At 45.0% G+C, this 14,271-nt stretch overlaps 1 protein-coding gene across 1 annotated transcript; it reads right to left on the bottom strand.

Moving 5' to 3' along the window:
• Positions 1–214: 214 nt before the first annotated feature.
• Positions 215–12,895, bottom strand: LOC139388437 (rho GTPase-activating protein 24-like). The gene is made up of 8 exons (XM_071135097.1): positions 12,509–12,895; positions 11,924–12,131; positions 11,582–11,714; positions 11,316–11,389; positions 8,097–8,218; positions 6,544–7,618; positions 5,233–5,450; positions 215–382 (listed from the first exon to the last, which is right to left on the bottom strand). Exons 1-8 carry the CDS (start codon positions 12,600–12,602, stop codon positions 372–374), a joined length of 1,935 nt encoding a protein of 644 aa, XP_070991198.1. The 5' UTR covers positions 12,603–12,895; the 3' UTR covers positions 215–371.
• Between the last annotated feature and the right edge of the window lie 1,376 nt (positions 12,896–14,271).

A 14,271-nucleotide genomic window follows, 5' to 3' on the forward strand; every position in this document is an offset into this window, starting at 1 on the left:
AACTGGACTGGAGCTGTGATCATGGTGGCAGTCTGCTGGGAACAAACTGGACTGGAGCTGTGATCATGGTGGCAGTCTGCTGGGAACAAACTGGACTGGAGCTGTGTTCATGGTGGCAGTCTGCTGGGAACAAACTGGACTGGAGCTGTGATCATGGTGGCAGTCTGCTGGGAACAAACTGGACTGGAGCTGTGATCATGGTGGCAGTCTGCTGGGAACAAACTGGACTGGAGCTGTGTTCATGGTGGCAGTCTGCTGGGAACAAACTGGACTGGAGCTGTGTTCATGGTGGCAGTCTGCTGGGAACAAACTGGACTGGAGCTGTGTTCATGGTGGCAGTCTGCTGGGAACAAACTGGACTGGAGCTGTGATCATGGTGGCCCTGAGAAAGATAAAGTGCATTCAGAAAGTATTCACACCCCTTCACTTTTTCCACATTTTGTTATGTTGCAGCCTCTAAAATGAGATGAAATTGTTAGTCTTATTCTAAAATGGATTAAATACATTTTTTTCTCATCAATCTACACACAATATCCCATAATAACAAAGCGAAAACAGTTTATTTTTTAAATGAAATAAATAAATATATCTGAGAAAGATTTCTAGATCAACTCCATGGAGCACACAACACCGCCCCACAACCTCCCAAAGGCTTTTTTCTCTGGGTTATTGTTTTTCACTGAGTGAATCTAATGTGTGAGGGACATTGAGTGGGGTTGTGTGTCTCTGGTTTGTGCAGTTTAGTAATATACAAGGCTGAAAATCTGAACATGAGTCTGACGATCTTGCTCCTGTAAGCTATTAATAAGATATGGGGTAGGTCGACTCTTAAATCATCATTGTAAGGTCCCAATCAGTGATGTAGTGGTAAGAGAAAGATGTGGGTAAACTCTGATCGCCGGGACGCCGTGAAAAAAGTCACGCTCTCAAAATAAAAGGTGGGTAAACTGTGTTTACTTGTGTTTACAGTCCACTGGTCCCAATCATATTGACCAAACCCTGTGTTTACAGTCCACTGGTCCCAATCATACTGACCAAACCCTGTGTTTACAGTCCACTGGTCCCAATCATACTGACCAAACCCTGTGTTTACAGTCCACTGGTCCCAATCATACTGACCAAACCCTGTGTTTACAGTCCACTGGTCCCAATCATACTGACCAAACCCTGTGTTTACAGTCCACAGGTCCCAATCATACTGACCAAACCCTGTGTTTACAGTCCACTGGTCCCAATCATATTGACCAAACCCTGTGTTTACAGTCCACTGGTCCCAATCATATTGACCAAACCCTGTGTTTACAGTCCACTGGTCCCAATCATATTGACCAAACCCTGTGTTTACAGTCCACTGGTCCCAATCATACTGACCAAACCCTGTGTTTACAGTCCACTGGTCCCAATCATACTGACCAAACCCTGTGTTTACAGTCCACTGGTCCCAATCATACTGACCAAACCCTGTGTTTACAGTCCACTGGTCCCAATCATACTGACCAAACCCTGTGTTTACAGTCCACTGGTCCCAATCATACTGACCAAACCCTGTGTTTACAGTCCACTGGTCCCAATCATACTGACCAAACCCTGTGTTTACAGTCCACTGGTCCCAATCATACTGACCAAACCCTGTGTTTACAGTCCACTGGTCCCAATCATACTGACCAAACCCTGTGTTTACAGTCCACTGGTCCCAATCATACAGACCAAACCCTGTGTTTACAGTCCACTGGTCCCAATCATACAGACCAAACCCTGTGTTTACAGTCCACTGGTCCCAATCATATTGACCAAACCCTGTGTTTACAGTCCACTGGTCCCAATCATATTGACCAAACCCTGTGTTTACAGTCCACAGGTCCCAATCATATTGACCAAACCCTGTGTTTACAGTCCACTGGTCCCAATCATATTGACCAAACCCTGTGTTTACAGTCCACAGGTCCCAATCATACTGACCAAACCCTGTGTTTACAGTCCACAGGTCCCAATCATACTGACCAAACCCTGTGTTTACAGTCCACTGGTCCCAATCATACTGACCAAACCCTGTGTTTACAGTCCACTGGTCCCAATCATACTGACCAAACCCTGTGTTTACAGTCCACTGGTCCCAATCATACAGACCAAACCCTGTGTTTACAGTCCACTGGTCCCAATCATACAGACCAAACCCTGTGTTTACAGTCCACTGGTCCCAATCATATTGACCAAACCCTGTGTTTACAGTCCACTGGTCCCAATCATATTGACCAAACCCTGTGTTTACAGTCCACAGGTCCCAATCATATTGACCAAACCCTGTGTTTACAGTCCACTGGTCCCAATCATATTGACCAAACCCTGTGTTTACAGTCCACAGGTCCCAATCATACTGACCAAACCCTGTGTTTACAGTCCACAGGTCCCAATCATATTGACCAAACCCTGTGTTTACAGTCCACTGGTCCCAATCATATTGACCAAACCCTGTGTTTACAGTCCACTGGTCCCAATCATACTGACCAAACCCTGTGTTTACAGTCCACTGGTCCCAATCATATTGACCAAACCCTGTGCTTACAGTCCACTGGTCCCAATCATACTGACCAAACCCTGTGTTTACAGTCCACTGGTCCAAATCATACTGACCAAACCCTGTGTTTACAGTCCACTGGTCCCAATCATACTGACCAAACCCTGTGTTTACAGTCCACTGGTCCCAATCATACTGACCAAACCCTGTGTTTACAGTCCACTGGTCCCAATCATACTGACCAAACCCTGTGTTTACAGTTCACTGGTCCCAATCATACTGACCAAACCCTGTGTTTACAGTTCACTGGTCCCAATCATACTGACCAAACCCTGTGTTTACAGTCCACAGGTCCCAATCATACTGACCAAACCCTACTGGTCTATGCTATCTTATGTCTTTATCTCTATCACTCATTTTGTTATCAAACAATCAATACAGACACTTTGCCTGGTTTGCTGTTTAATGCAATCAAACTTGTTGAATACACATTTCTTCAAGACATAGATACATAGTGAAGTCTATAAACTGGAGGTAGAATCTGTTAGATTGGCCTGTCCCTACTGCTTGTGTGTTCTCTGCTGTGCAATGCCATGTATGGGCGCCCACTGGTGGTCTTATTCAGAGATGCATCACTGATGACTCCTTAAAAGTGCTACACATAAGATTTTTTCCTCAAATTTTTGCATCTTAATTTTAAAAAATGTCAAAAATATATCTGCCGGTAATAGTGAAATGATAGTGTGTCGCAATATTACTGAACCGCCGGTGTTGTGATTGGCTGGTGTATTCGCCTGTTGATTCCTTTTCTGCCACAGCAGCATCTGTGGTCAAACTAGGAAAGCTGTTCTGACTTTGTGGCTGGGATATCTAGTGGAAATCACTAATTTCTTGGTTTAGAAAATTCTACACGGTTCGCTCAATTTCAGTTTATGTGAAAAAAACAATCACTGAATAGTGACCAAAACCGCTGTTTGATGCTGGTGGACCAAAACCAAAAGTATCTTTTGTTTTGGTCCACCAGTTTCAAACAGCTGTAAAAAATTATATTGTTTGTTATTGAAAAGATATTTCACAGCAATTAAGATGGTATATTGATTCCCTACACTATGCAGTGCTTGTTTTCTCACATAAACTGAAATTGAGCAAACTGTGTAGAATTATAGCAACCAGAAAATGACAGAGCAATTTCCACTAGATAACATAGCTACAAAGTCAGAATAGCTTTCCCAGTTTGAAAACAGATGCAGCCAATCACAACACTGGCGGGTCATGAAACACCATCATTCCACTATTAGTACCAGATATATTATGGCATTTTTTTCTGAAATTACAATGCAAATAGAAATCCTGTGTTGCACCTTTAATATGTTCCATTATATTCATCCTGTCTGAAAAATATGCAAAAACTCAAGAGATGATTATCACTTGACATCAAAGGAGGACAAAAATTTATTCTGCTCAATAAAATGTTATTGCTATAGACAGGATCTATTGCTTAAGTCTTTGGTTATTTTATGTCATACAAGTGTGTGTGTTTGCGTGCTTGCATGCGTGTTTCAGTGTGTGTGTGTGCGCACGTTCCTCTGCAAAATGATTTAGTAAAAGTATGTTTTATTATTCAGGATGTTAATATTGCACTATACATATTGGTTTCGTGGAAAAGCTACAGAGTATTTTCAGGTGGTGTACTGTTAAAAGCTGTGACTCACCCTGCCCTGTCACAACAAAGTGGAATAGTGTTCAGATGGGTCCCAAATTATAATCCTTCATATTTATAGCAGTGTGAAATACCTGCATCTGTAATATGAGTCTGTTCTTAGACACCCTCATAGACAAACTCAGAACATGACCTCAATACTTGGAAGCACTAAATCAAATCCTATTTAAGATCAGCTTTCACACCATGTCTAAATGGCTGTGGGTTCTTGTCAGAGACTGGGAATAGTACATATTCTCTGTGTTTCAACACCTTGTTTGGGCCTCACATTCAAATCTGAACATTGAAGCCAGTTATAATGCCCCCCCCCCCCCCCCCCAAAAAAAAATTTTTTATTCCCTTCTATGCAGGAACATATTTAGACCTGGGGCACCAGGTGGGTGTAATGAATTATTGGGTAGAACTGAAAACCAGCAGTACTCCGGATCTCGTAGGGTCAGATTCTATGAGACTGTTATGAAACTTTCCAGATCTCTTTCAAAACTTTTCCTGTGTGGCTCAGGACAGACTGGCTGGGTCTAGGCCTGTCTATTATATCAACGGCCAGGCCAGCTGTCAGCCATCCATTAAGTCTCCAAGTTTTGATTCTGTATATTATAGGGCTCATTTCAGTCATAGACACATTTAGTGAGCTCAGTAGCTTATGTTTCTTGTCTGTCTCCATCGTCTCCAGTCCACCTCATTCTAGTCTGGTCTGGTCTGGTGTCCAAAATGTCCAAAATGTCTAAGGCATCGGAGCAGAGCTGCCCATCTCAGCAGGTTCCATCTCAAAACCATCCTCAAACATGTACAACTCATTATGAGACAAATCCAATATGGATTAATCATGGCAACAGACAGTTCTCTCTATATTCTATTCAGATGGATGGTGTTTTCTCCTGATACTGCTCTTGTAGTGCTCTGATAAAGGCATCTTTCTCTAATCTGACTAGCTCTGTAAGATATGCTTGCTCTTCCTGGCCTCAGCGCTCAGCTCTCCAGGGGTGCTAACCCTAACCTTCGCTCTTCCGGGCCTCAGCGCTCAGCTCTCCGAAGGTATCAAAGAACTGCTCCATCTCCCTCTGCAGAGTGGTGTTGCGGCGGTCGGCATCGGCCCTGGCACGCTCCACGTTGCGGATCTTGATCTCGGCCACACTGTACCAGCGGCGCTGCTGCTCCAGGCTGCTCCGCAGTCCCACCACCTCCCCCTGGAGGGCCTCGTTACGCATCTCCAACCTGGGAGAGACAGGACAGAGGACAAGGAGTCACACACAGAGGTTTCACTCTGCTGGTACTACAGGACTGTGGTGTAACATGTAACATGTAGGACTAATATGTTATTGGCACATGTTGAAGATTCTATATAGACTGTACACTGAGTGTACTAAACATTAGGATCACCTTCCTATTTTTTTTATTTTACCTTTATTTAACCAGGCAAGTCAGTTAAGAACAAATTCTTATTTGTATTGGCCTAGGAACAGTGGGTTAACTGCCTGTTCAGGGGCAGAACGACAGATTTGTACCTTGTCAGCTCGGGGGTTTGAACTCGCAACCTTCCGGTTACTAGTCCAACACTCTAACCACTAGGCTACCCTAGTTGCACCACCTTTTACCATCAGAACAGCCTCAATTCATCAGAGCATGGACTCTATAAGGTGTCAAAAGCGTTCCACAGGGATGCTGGCCCATGGTGACTCCAATGCTTCCCACAGTTGTGTCAAGTTGGCTGGATGTCTTTTGGATGGGGATGGACCGTTCTTGATAAACACAGGAAACTGTTGCTTGAAAACCCAGCAGTGTTGCCGCTCTTGACACACACAAACCGGGGCACATACTACCATACCCTGTTCAAAGGCATCTTAATCTTTTATCTTCCCCATTCACCCTCTCCTCCTCTCCCTCCCTCCTCTTTTATCTTGCCCATTCACCCTCTCCTCCTCTCCCTCCCTCCTCTTTTATCTTGCCCATTCACCCTCTCCTCCTCTCCCTCCCTCCTCTTTTATCTTGCCCATTCACCCTCTCCTCCTCTCCCTCCCTCCTCTTTTATCTTGCCCATTCACCCTCTGAATTGCACACATACACAATCAATGTCTTTATTGTCTTGAGGCTTAGAGATCCTTCTTTAACCTGTCTCCTCCCCTTCATCTACACTGATTTGAAGTGGATTTAACAAGTGACATTAATAAGGGATCATAGCATTCACCTGGTGTCATGGAAAGAGCAGGTGTTCTTAATGTTTTGTACAGGTGTTCTTAATGTAGCATGTATATAGACTGTTGACAAGGACTGCTGTTGCATTTCCATGGTTTATTCACAGTTCTATTACCTCTGGATCTTGGCCTCGAACTCAGCCCTCTGCCTGGCCATCTGTTGTCTGAGGCCAGTCAAGAGCCAGTGCATGGCCTGGGAGGCCGGGGGGACGCGGAGGTCCGGAGGAGCAGAGGGCAGGAAGACCTCCGAGCTGCCCGTGCTCAGGGGGGCATCAGTGAGGGCAGAGGAGGAGGCTGGGGAGTTAGGAGGGAGGTCCTCGTCTCCTGGGTCAGTCCTGAAGGAGGGGAACCTAGTGGACCCCCGTCCTGGGCTGGTTCTGACCCCACCACACCCATTGTCTTCCAGGGACAGAATCTCACAGGAAGACCAGGAGCTTCTGGTGTCTACCATGCTGGCCGTGCCCACCTCCACTGGGCCAGCAGGGCGGCCCCCACCACCATCCGCAGCCACCTCCTCCATGCGTTCTAGTGTGTCCAGGTTGTCATAGACAGACAGAGTACTGTTCTGAGCCTCACTGCTACCACTGGTGCCAGTAGTCCCCTGTTCTGCAGCCCAACTGGGATCCTCTGGGCCCCTCCAGCCAATGGGCAGTATGCTGCTGGGTTCTGGGGCAGCCTGTAGCGTCACTGTGGAGGCAGATTCTGTGAGTTGGGAGGCAGGGTGGGGGCTGTCTGCGGTCTCAGTGGGCTGGGACTCTGACTGGGATAGAGTGTGTCTGTGGTACAGAGGCCCAGAAGCAAGACTTACTGGAGAGAACACCTCAGCTGGCTGCTGCTGGTGGTCTGTGATGGACAGCCGTGTGGCTAAGCTGGTTTCATCTGGGTTTTGGGCCGACCCTCTCCTCTTATGGATCAGAGGCAGAGAGAGCTGGCGGCAGCAAGGTGAAGGATGGTGAGCTAGCTGTTGTTGGGGGAGGTGCTCGGCTGTTATGCCCAGACTGTAATCATGTGACTGGGTCTGGGCAGTTGGCTGGATGTGTGCCCCCTCGAATTGGTCTCCTTTCCATCTCTGACATGGGTAAGAGTCAGGGCGTGAAGAGCCAGGGGCCTCTATGTCTCCCCCCTCCCTGGAGAAAAGGCACAGGTGCTCCCTGATCAGCTCGGACATAAGCTGCTGCACCACGGCTGCCCCTGGGTAGGGGGGGGGGGGGGGGGGGGCAGACAGACAGACACACAGACACACACACACACACACACTGAGTAACAGCTGGACACATACAGTACAAACAGCATCACATGGCACATAGCATGTTACACAACAATGTGTTGATATAAACACTGTCACAAGGACACATGGGCAGACAGACAGACACTATCTTTATCTGCCTATATCTGTTTCAGTCTGTCTTCACTGGCTCTGTATCTGTTGGCTAGTTCTGTCTAGCTCTGATCCATGTCTCTTTCTCTGAATAACACTCTCACCAGTGGAGGCTGGTGTGAGGAGCTACAGGAGGACGGGCTCATTGTACTGGCTGGAATGGAATTAATGGAATGCTATCAAATATATGCAAATCACGTTTGACTCCATTCCTTAATTTCAATTCCAGCCATTACAATGAGCCCATCCTCCTATAGCTCCTCCCACCAGACTCCACTGACTCTCACTCACCTCCAATGATACTCTCTGGATCTTCAGCTTTGGGTCGTAGGATGTTTGGGCCAAAAACAGTAGCCAGGTTCTGGGTGCTCATCTTGTTGCTGCTAGAATAGGACTGGACTTCATTCAAAAACCTGTATTGGCAGTGATTTATCTGTATGAGACTTGGGCAGAGTCGATTTTGTCACATCTGCTACATAACATACAGAAATGTGTCATGGTTGAACAGATGAGGCTGTATGGCGTATGTTGTGACTGGGCCACAGGCCAATTCTATTGGGTCGTTCCACCTCAAAAAGTCCAAGAAAGAGGATTTTGACATCCACTATCTCAAATTGTTCTGAAATTGTTTCTGTTGTTAGAAAAATATATGATTAGCATTTTTGCACCATTATTTTTCTGGGATACAAATCATTTGATCTCTGAGAAATTAAACTAATTGATTTCACCCAAATTTGTCATTTTAATTTATAGGATTCATATAATATTAAAAACATATAGTAACTGACATCTGATTTAGATCAACCTTTTTTTTAACAATCAGTTAGACATGAGGATGGTCAAAAGCCATGCTTCATGTGCAAAACATCCTGAAATAGCTAAAAATGGATTGTGTAACTCAATGTTACTTGGATATTAAACGTGAAAATGCTAGTATAGGTACCATTGACTTGCATTGGATTTCTGCCACAAATTTGAAACAGTTAGCATTTGAAACAGTGGCCAGGTAAATAAAACCAAAGCATAGATTGCTGTCGTACCTGGTCCATAAACTGCTTACAGGGTAAGGAAACCATTTGGCAATATGGGTGAACTATTTATCCCTTTAGCATTGAGGGGGGGAATTCTTTAAAAAAAAATAATAATAATAATAATAGCAGCAACAGCACCATCTAGTGGACATAACCTGGTCATATTGGGATGTAGGATGGGACATAAACCTAACAACTTCAATAACTCTCAACAGGGGGGGAAACATCACTAAATTCACTGAGAATTTGTTACATAGGATGAAGAAACTCCAAGCCGCAGCTCCATACTACTAGTCAGACATAGAGAACTGATACCGTATACATTATGTACGAATAGGATTCTGGGTGGATAGGATTCTGGGTGGCTTTTGACAATCTATTTGGATTCCACGTATCTATTTCCAATCTATTTGGATTCCCAATCGGATGTTGGGTACTATATTTATTGAACATTACTGACTTCTATAACTTAAAATGCAATCAATTAGCTTAATTCCTCAGATAATTATATTTCATCAAAATTATGTTGCAGGAATTCTAATCTAATCTGTTTTTAACTACAGAAATGATTTCAGAACCATCTGAGATGGTGGTGGTCATGGCTTGTTGAAATGACATAAAACGAACCTATAGTGCAGGAATCATCAACTAGATTCAACTGCAGGCCGATTCTTCTTGAGCTAGATGGCCAGGGGGACGGAACATAATGAAAAATAATTTGTAGAATTGACCGCGAGAAACAAAAACAGTTATAATATTTGACTCAAATAGAATAATTTCAAACCTTGCTTATGTTTGTATACGATCACATACAGTGCCTTCGGAAAGTATTCAGACTCCTTGACCTTTTCCAATTTTTTTGGCATTACAGCCTTATTTTATAATTGATTAAATTGTGTTTGTTTCTCATCAATCAACACACAAGACCCCATAATGATTAAGCAAAAACTGTTGTTGTTTTTAAAAATGTTTTCTAATTTATTAAAAATAAAAGTGTTTCTGCACAGCTATTTTCAGGTTTCTCCAAAGATGTTCAATGGGATTCAAGCCCGGGCTCTGGCAGGGCCTCTCAAGGACATTCAGAGACTTATCCTGAAGCCACTCCTGCGTTGTCTTGGCTTTGTGCTTAGGGTCGTTGTCTTGTTGAAAGGTGAACCTTCGCCCCAGTTTGAGGTCCTGAGAGTTCTGGAGCAGGTTTTCATCAAGGATCTCTCTGTACTTGGCTCCGTTCATCTTTGCCTCATTCCTGACTAGTCTCCCAGTCCCTGCCGCTGAAAACCCACACCACGCTTCACCGTAGGTATGGTGCTAGGTTTTCTCCAGACGTGTCACTTGGTATTCAGCCCAAAGAGTTGAATCTTGGTTTCATCAGACCAGAGAATCTTGTTTCTCATGGTCTGAGAGTCCTTAAGGTGCCTTTTGGCAAACTCCAAGCAGGCTATCATGTGCCTTTTACTGAGGAGTGGCTTCTGTCTGGCCACTCTATCATAAATGCCTAATTGGTAGAGTGCTGCAGAGCTGCAGAGATGGTTGTCCTTCTGGAAGGTTCTCCCATCTCCCCGGAGGAACTCTGGAGCTCTGTCAGAGTGACCATTGGGTTCTTGGTCAACTCCCTGACCAAGACCCTTCTCCCCCGATTGCTCAGTTTGGCCAGGCAGCCAGTTCTAGGAAGAGTCTTGGGGGTTTCAAACTTCATCCATTTAAGAATGATGGAGGCCACTGTGTTCTTGGGGACCTTCAATGCTGCAGAAATATTTTGGTACCCTTCCCCAGATCTGTGCCTAGACAGAATCCTGTCTCGGAGCTCTACGGACAATTCCTTGAACCTCACGGCTTGGTTTTTGCAATGACATCCAATCTCAACTGTGGGACATTATATAGACAGGACTTTTCAAATTATGTCCAATCAATTGAATTTTCTACAGGTGGACTCCAATCAAGTTGTAGAAACAGCTCAAGGGTGATCAATGGAAACAGGATGCACCTGAGGTCAATATCAAGTGTCATAGGAAAGGGTCTGAATACTTACATAGATAAGGTATGCGTTTTTATACTGTTTTCGCTTTGTCATTGTGGGGTATTGTGTGCATTTGTTTAATACATTTTAGAATAAGGCTGTAACGTAATAAAATGTGGGAAAATCAAAGAGGTCTGAATACTTTGTGAAGGCTCGGTATATCTCTATTATACTTTGGAAATGGGAATACTTTGGAACAGATTCCCAACACTAAAATCACTTGGATGTCCAACAATAAACAAACAAATAAAAATAAATACAGTACAATATTTTTTTATATTGCTCAGAAAAGTTGAGGTGCCAAATAAAATCCCCCGCGGCCCGCCAGTTGGGGAACCCTGCTGTAGTGACTCAATCAATTTCCATTCATTGCTTTGGAAATGCATTGTATGTTGTATGCAGATTTGACGTTATCTTGATTTGTGATAATTGTTGTAAATTACAGGTAAACGGTAGACTTACTGGCAGATGTAGTTGAGCAGGTTGAAGTTAGCCACTGGAAGTTGATGAAGAAGATGCCGTAGTTCTGTCAAACTCTTGGAGATACAGGCAAAGATATTGTTGTAGGTAGTGCGCTACGCTGCTCCTATCACAATATTAACCATTGGTGGAGTTTATCAATTAGATTTCTCCCTTGGACTTTTAGATCAGCGGTTGTGTTCTGTCTTCATCTGTTTATCCGATGCATCTCAGCATGGCCTGCATGTTGCGGCTGGGTGGACACTTACCTGCTTCCTCTCAAAGGAGATCTTCTTGCCACACACCAGGAAGTCCTGGTATCTGGAGAAGGGCACCAGTGGCTCTGGCAGCTCCCGCAGATACAGCTTCAGGAGCGACGCCACGGTGTGCACGTCTGTACTGCTAGGATGACAAACACACACGCACATACACACACACACTTAAAATACAGCACATCACTACCAGTGTATGTGGGTGAGCAACTACATATAGTGAGACATCCAGACATACCTGGTGCATAGGTATAACTTCATGAACTTGATCTGTTTGCTTGGGAACTGCAGTGTTTGCAATCAAATAGAACCTGTTTGTGTTGACTGGAGAGCTCTTACCTGTCAAAGGAGGGCTTCTCCCCAGCGTCGAAGGCATCCTGTAACTCTTTAACCAGCGTGGCCTGGCCTGGCTGGCGGAACAATCCTACCTCCAGAAGACCCCGCTCCCGGATGAAGTCCACACACTGCTCCACCACCAGCGGTGCCATGTGCACCCCGTAACGCCGCTCATACAGAACCGTCTCCTCCAGCCGCTGGCCAAACACGCCTGAGAGAGACAGAGAGGAGAGAGAGAGAGACAGAGAGGAGAGAGAGACAGACAGAGAGGAGAGAGAGAGAGACAGAGAGGAGAGAGAGACAGACAGAGAGGAGAGAGAGACAGACAGAGAGGAGAGAGAGAGAGACAGGATTTAAGATCCCCCATGCTAATTTAATAAACAGCTGATTATAGAGTACGAATTTGATGGTTCAGGGATTTTCTTTCCTTTCCTCAGACAAGAGAACTCAAACCCTCTATACCCCGAAACCACCTGTCTACACAGCCTGCCTCACACTGCAGCTCTGTGTGGGTCTCTGTGTGGGTCTGTGTGTTGGTGCCTGTGTGTGGGTCTCTGTGTGGGTCTCTGTGTGGTCTGAGAAACTCACGCCTCCTGAAGCTCAGAACCCGCTTGATCTTCCTGTAGGCAGAGTGGGACAGGTAGCTGCTGGTCCTGTACACTGTCGCCTTGTTCTCCGGCATCTTCGCTTTTCTCTTCACATTTGTTCTTTCTCCGTCCAGATCTCTCTCTCTCTCTCACCGTCCAGATATCTCTCTCTCTGTCCAGATCTCTCTCTCTCTCTCACTGTCCAGATCTCTCTCTCTCTTTTCCCCCACCCAGATATTTCTCTCTCTCACCATCCAAATCTCTCTCTCTTTCCAGATCTCTCCCTCCTTTTCCCCTCTTTTCCTCCACTCTTTTCTTTCTGGCCAGTCGGGCTGTTTGATGGGGGATTATGAGAGGACCCAGATGGCTTGTGACAGCTCGGCGCTGTGGAGACCAGTGCGTGTCCTCGCCCACTTTTATCTACCTCTTTTTGTTTTGTAAACTCTCTCCTGGCTGGTACTCCGTGTTATGTCTATTCTCTACCTCCCTCCTCCTCCTCTCCCTCTCTTTAGGTAAACAGATAAGGCTCCTTGATCTGATGACTCAAGAAATGAGGGGGCAGACTTTCCTTGTCAATGCTCAACAGTGGTCCCTGAGCTCAACTATGTGACCTAATCAGATAAATGAGCATTCCAAAGGAAAGAATTTCATTCTACAAGAAGAGGCATTGTAAAGTGCCGGACACATCAAAAACTCACAATCACTGAGGCATAGAATGAAGCAAACATCCCAATCAATTGAACAGCCACAGGAATATGAGCAATGTCAAAAAGTAATATGGAATGTTGAACTTTGTAAAGTAAAATCTCCTCTTCATTTTTGGTGGTTAATGTCTCCTCATCAGAGTCTTAAGTAAATTTATTTGACAGGAGATTTGAGAGTCCAGTAATACTACGTGTTCTACTGATAACACAGGTCCCTTCTTTCACCACTGAACATTGGAATGTCAGAAAAGTTCCTCCGCACGTTGTTGCTGAATCCAGATAAAGAGTGCACTTGTGGCTCGGCTCCTCTCATGTTCACCTCAGCCTTGGTTCCAAGGGCTCAAGTCCTTTTTTAGGCTGCTAAACTTAACTCAATCTGGTTAGCATTGAAAAATCCAGAGGAACTTCTTTCAGGCTGGATTGTGTTGACAAAAGAATCCACTGCCATCTCTCCTAGAAGGTGTTATTATAGTAGTGTATTATTCCCTCCATTCCCTCTCAGAGGAGAAGGAAGTCAGTGTTCCTGCGTTATCCAGCAGTAATGGTGTTTAGCACTATTTAGTTTGTCCAGAGGAGTAAACTGTGGCCTTGCTGCACGTGCCTCTCCCTCCTTGTCCTATCCATTCCTCCACATGCTTCAGGAATGTGTTTTCACTCAGCCAGTGCCATACCTCCCTCCCTTTCCAATACACTCCCAGTCTCCCCTTGAGCCACTCTCTTTTTCCCCAATTAGATTATGTTGGTTCCCTCAGGGCGTACTCTTCAGTGTTCCTTCAATGACCCCCACTGTCCCACCAAGTACAATATTCACAGTGTTTTGTCTTTCGCATTCGCTCGTAGCTGAAAGCACGAACCCCTGCTTTTAACCAGGGCAAGGTGACCGGAAACATGACCAAATGCAGACAGTGTAGCTATTCCCACCGCAAGGTAATCAAACAAGCTAAGCGTCAGTATAGAGACAAAGTAGAGTCGCAATTCAAACAGACACAAGAGGTATGTGTCACACCCTGACCATAGTTTGCTTTGTATGTTTCTATGTTTTGGTTGGTCAGGGTGTGAT

This window comes from Oncorhynchus clarkii, chromosome 29, assembly GCF_045791955.1.
Source record: "Oncorhynchus clarkii lewisi isolate Uvic-CL-2024 chromosome 29, UVic_Ocla_1.0, whole genome shotgun sequence".
In the NCBI taxonomy this organism is placed as follows: domain Eukaryota; kingdom Metazoa; phylum Chordata; class Actinopteri; order Salmoniformes; family Salmonidae; genus Oncorhynchus; species Oncorhynchus clarkii.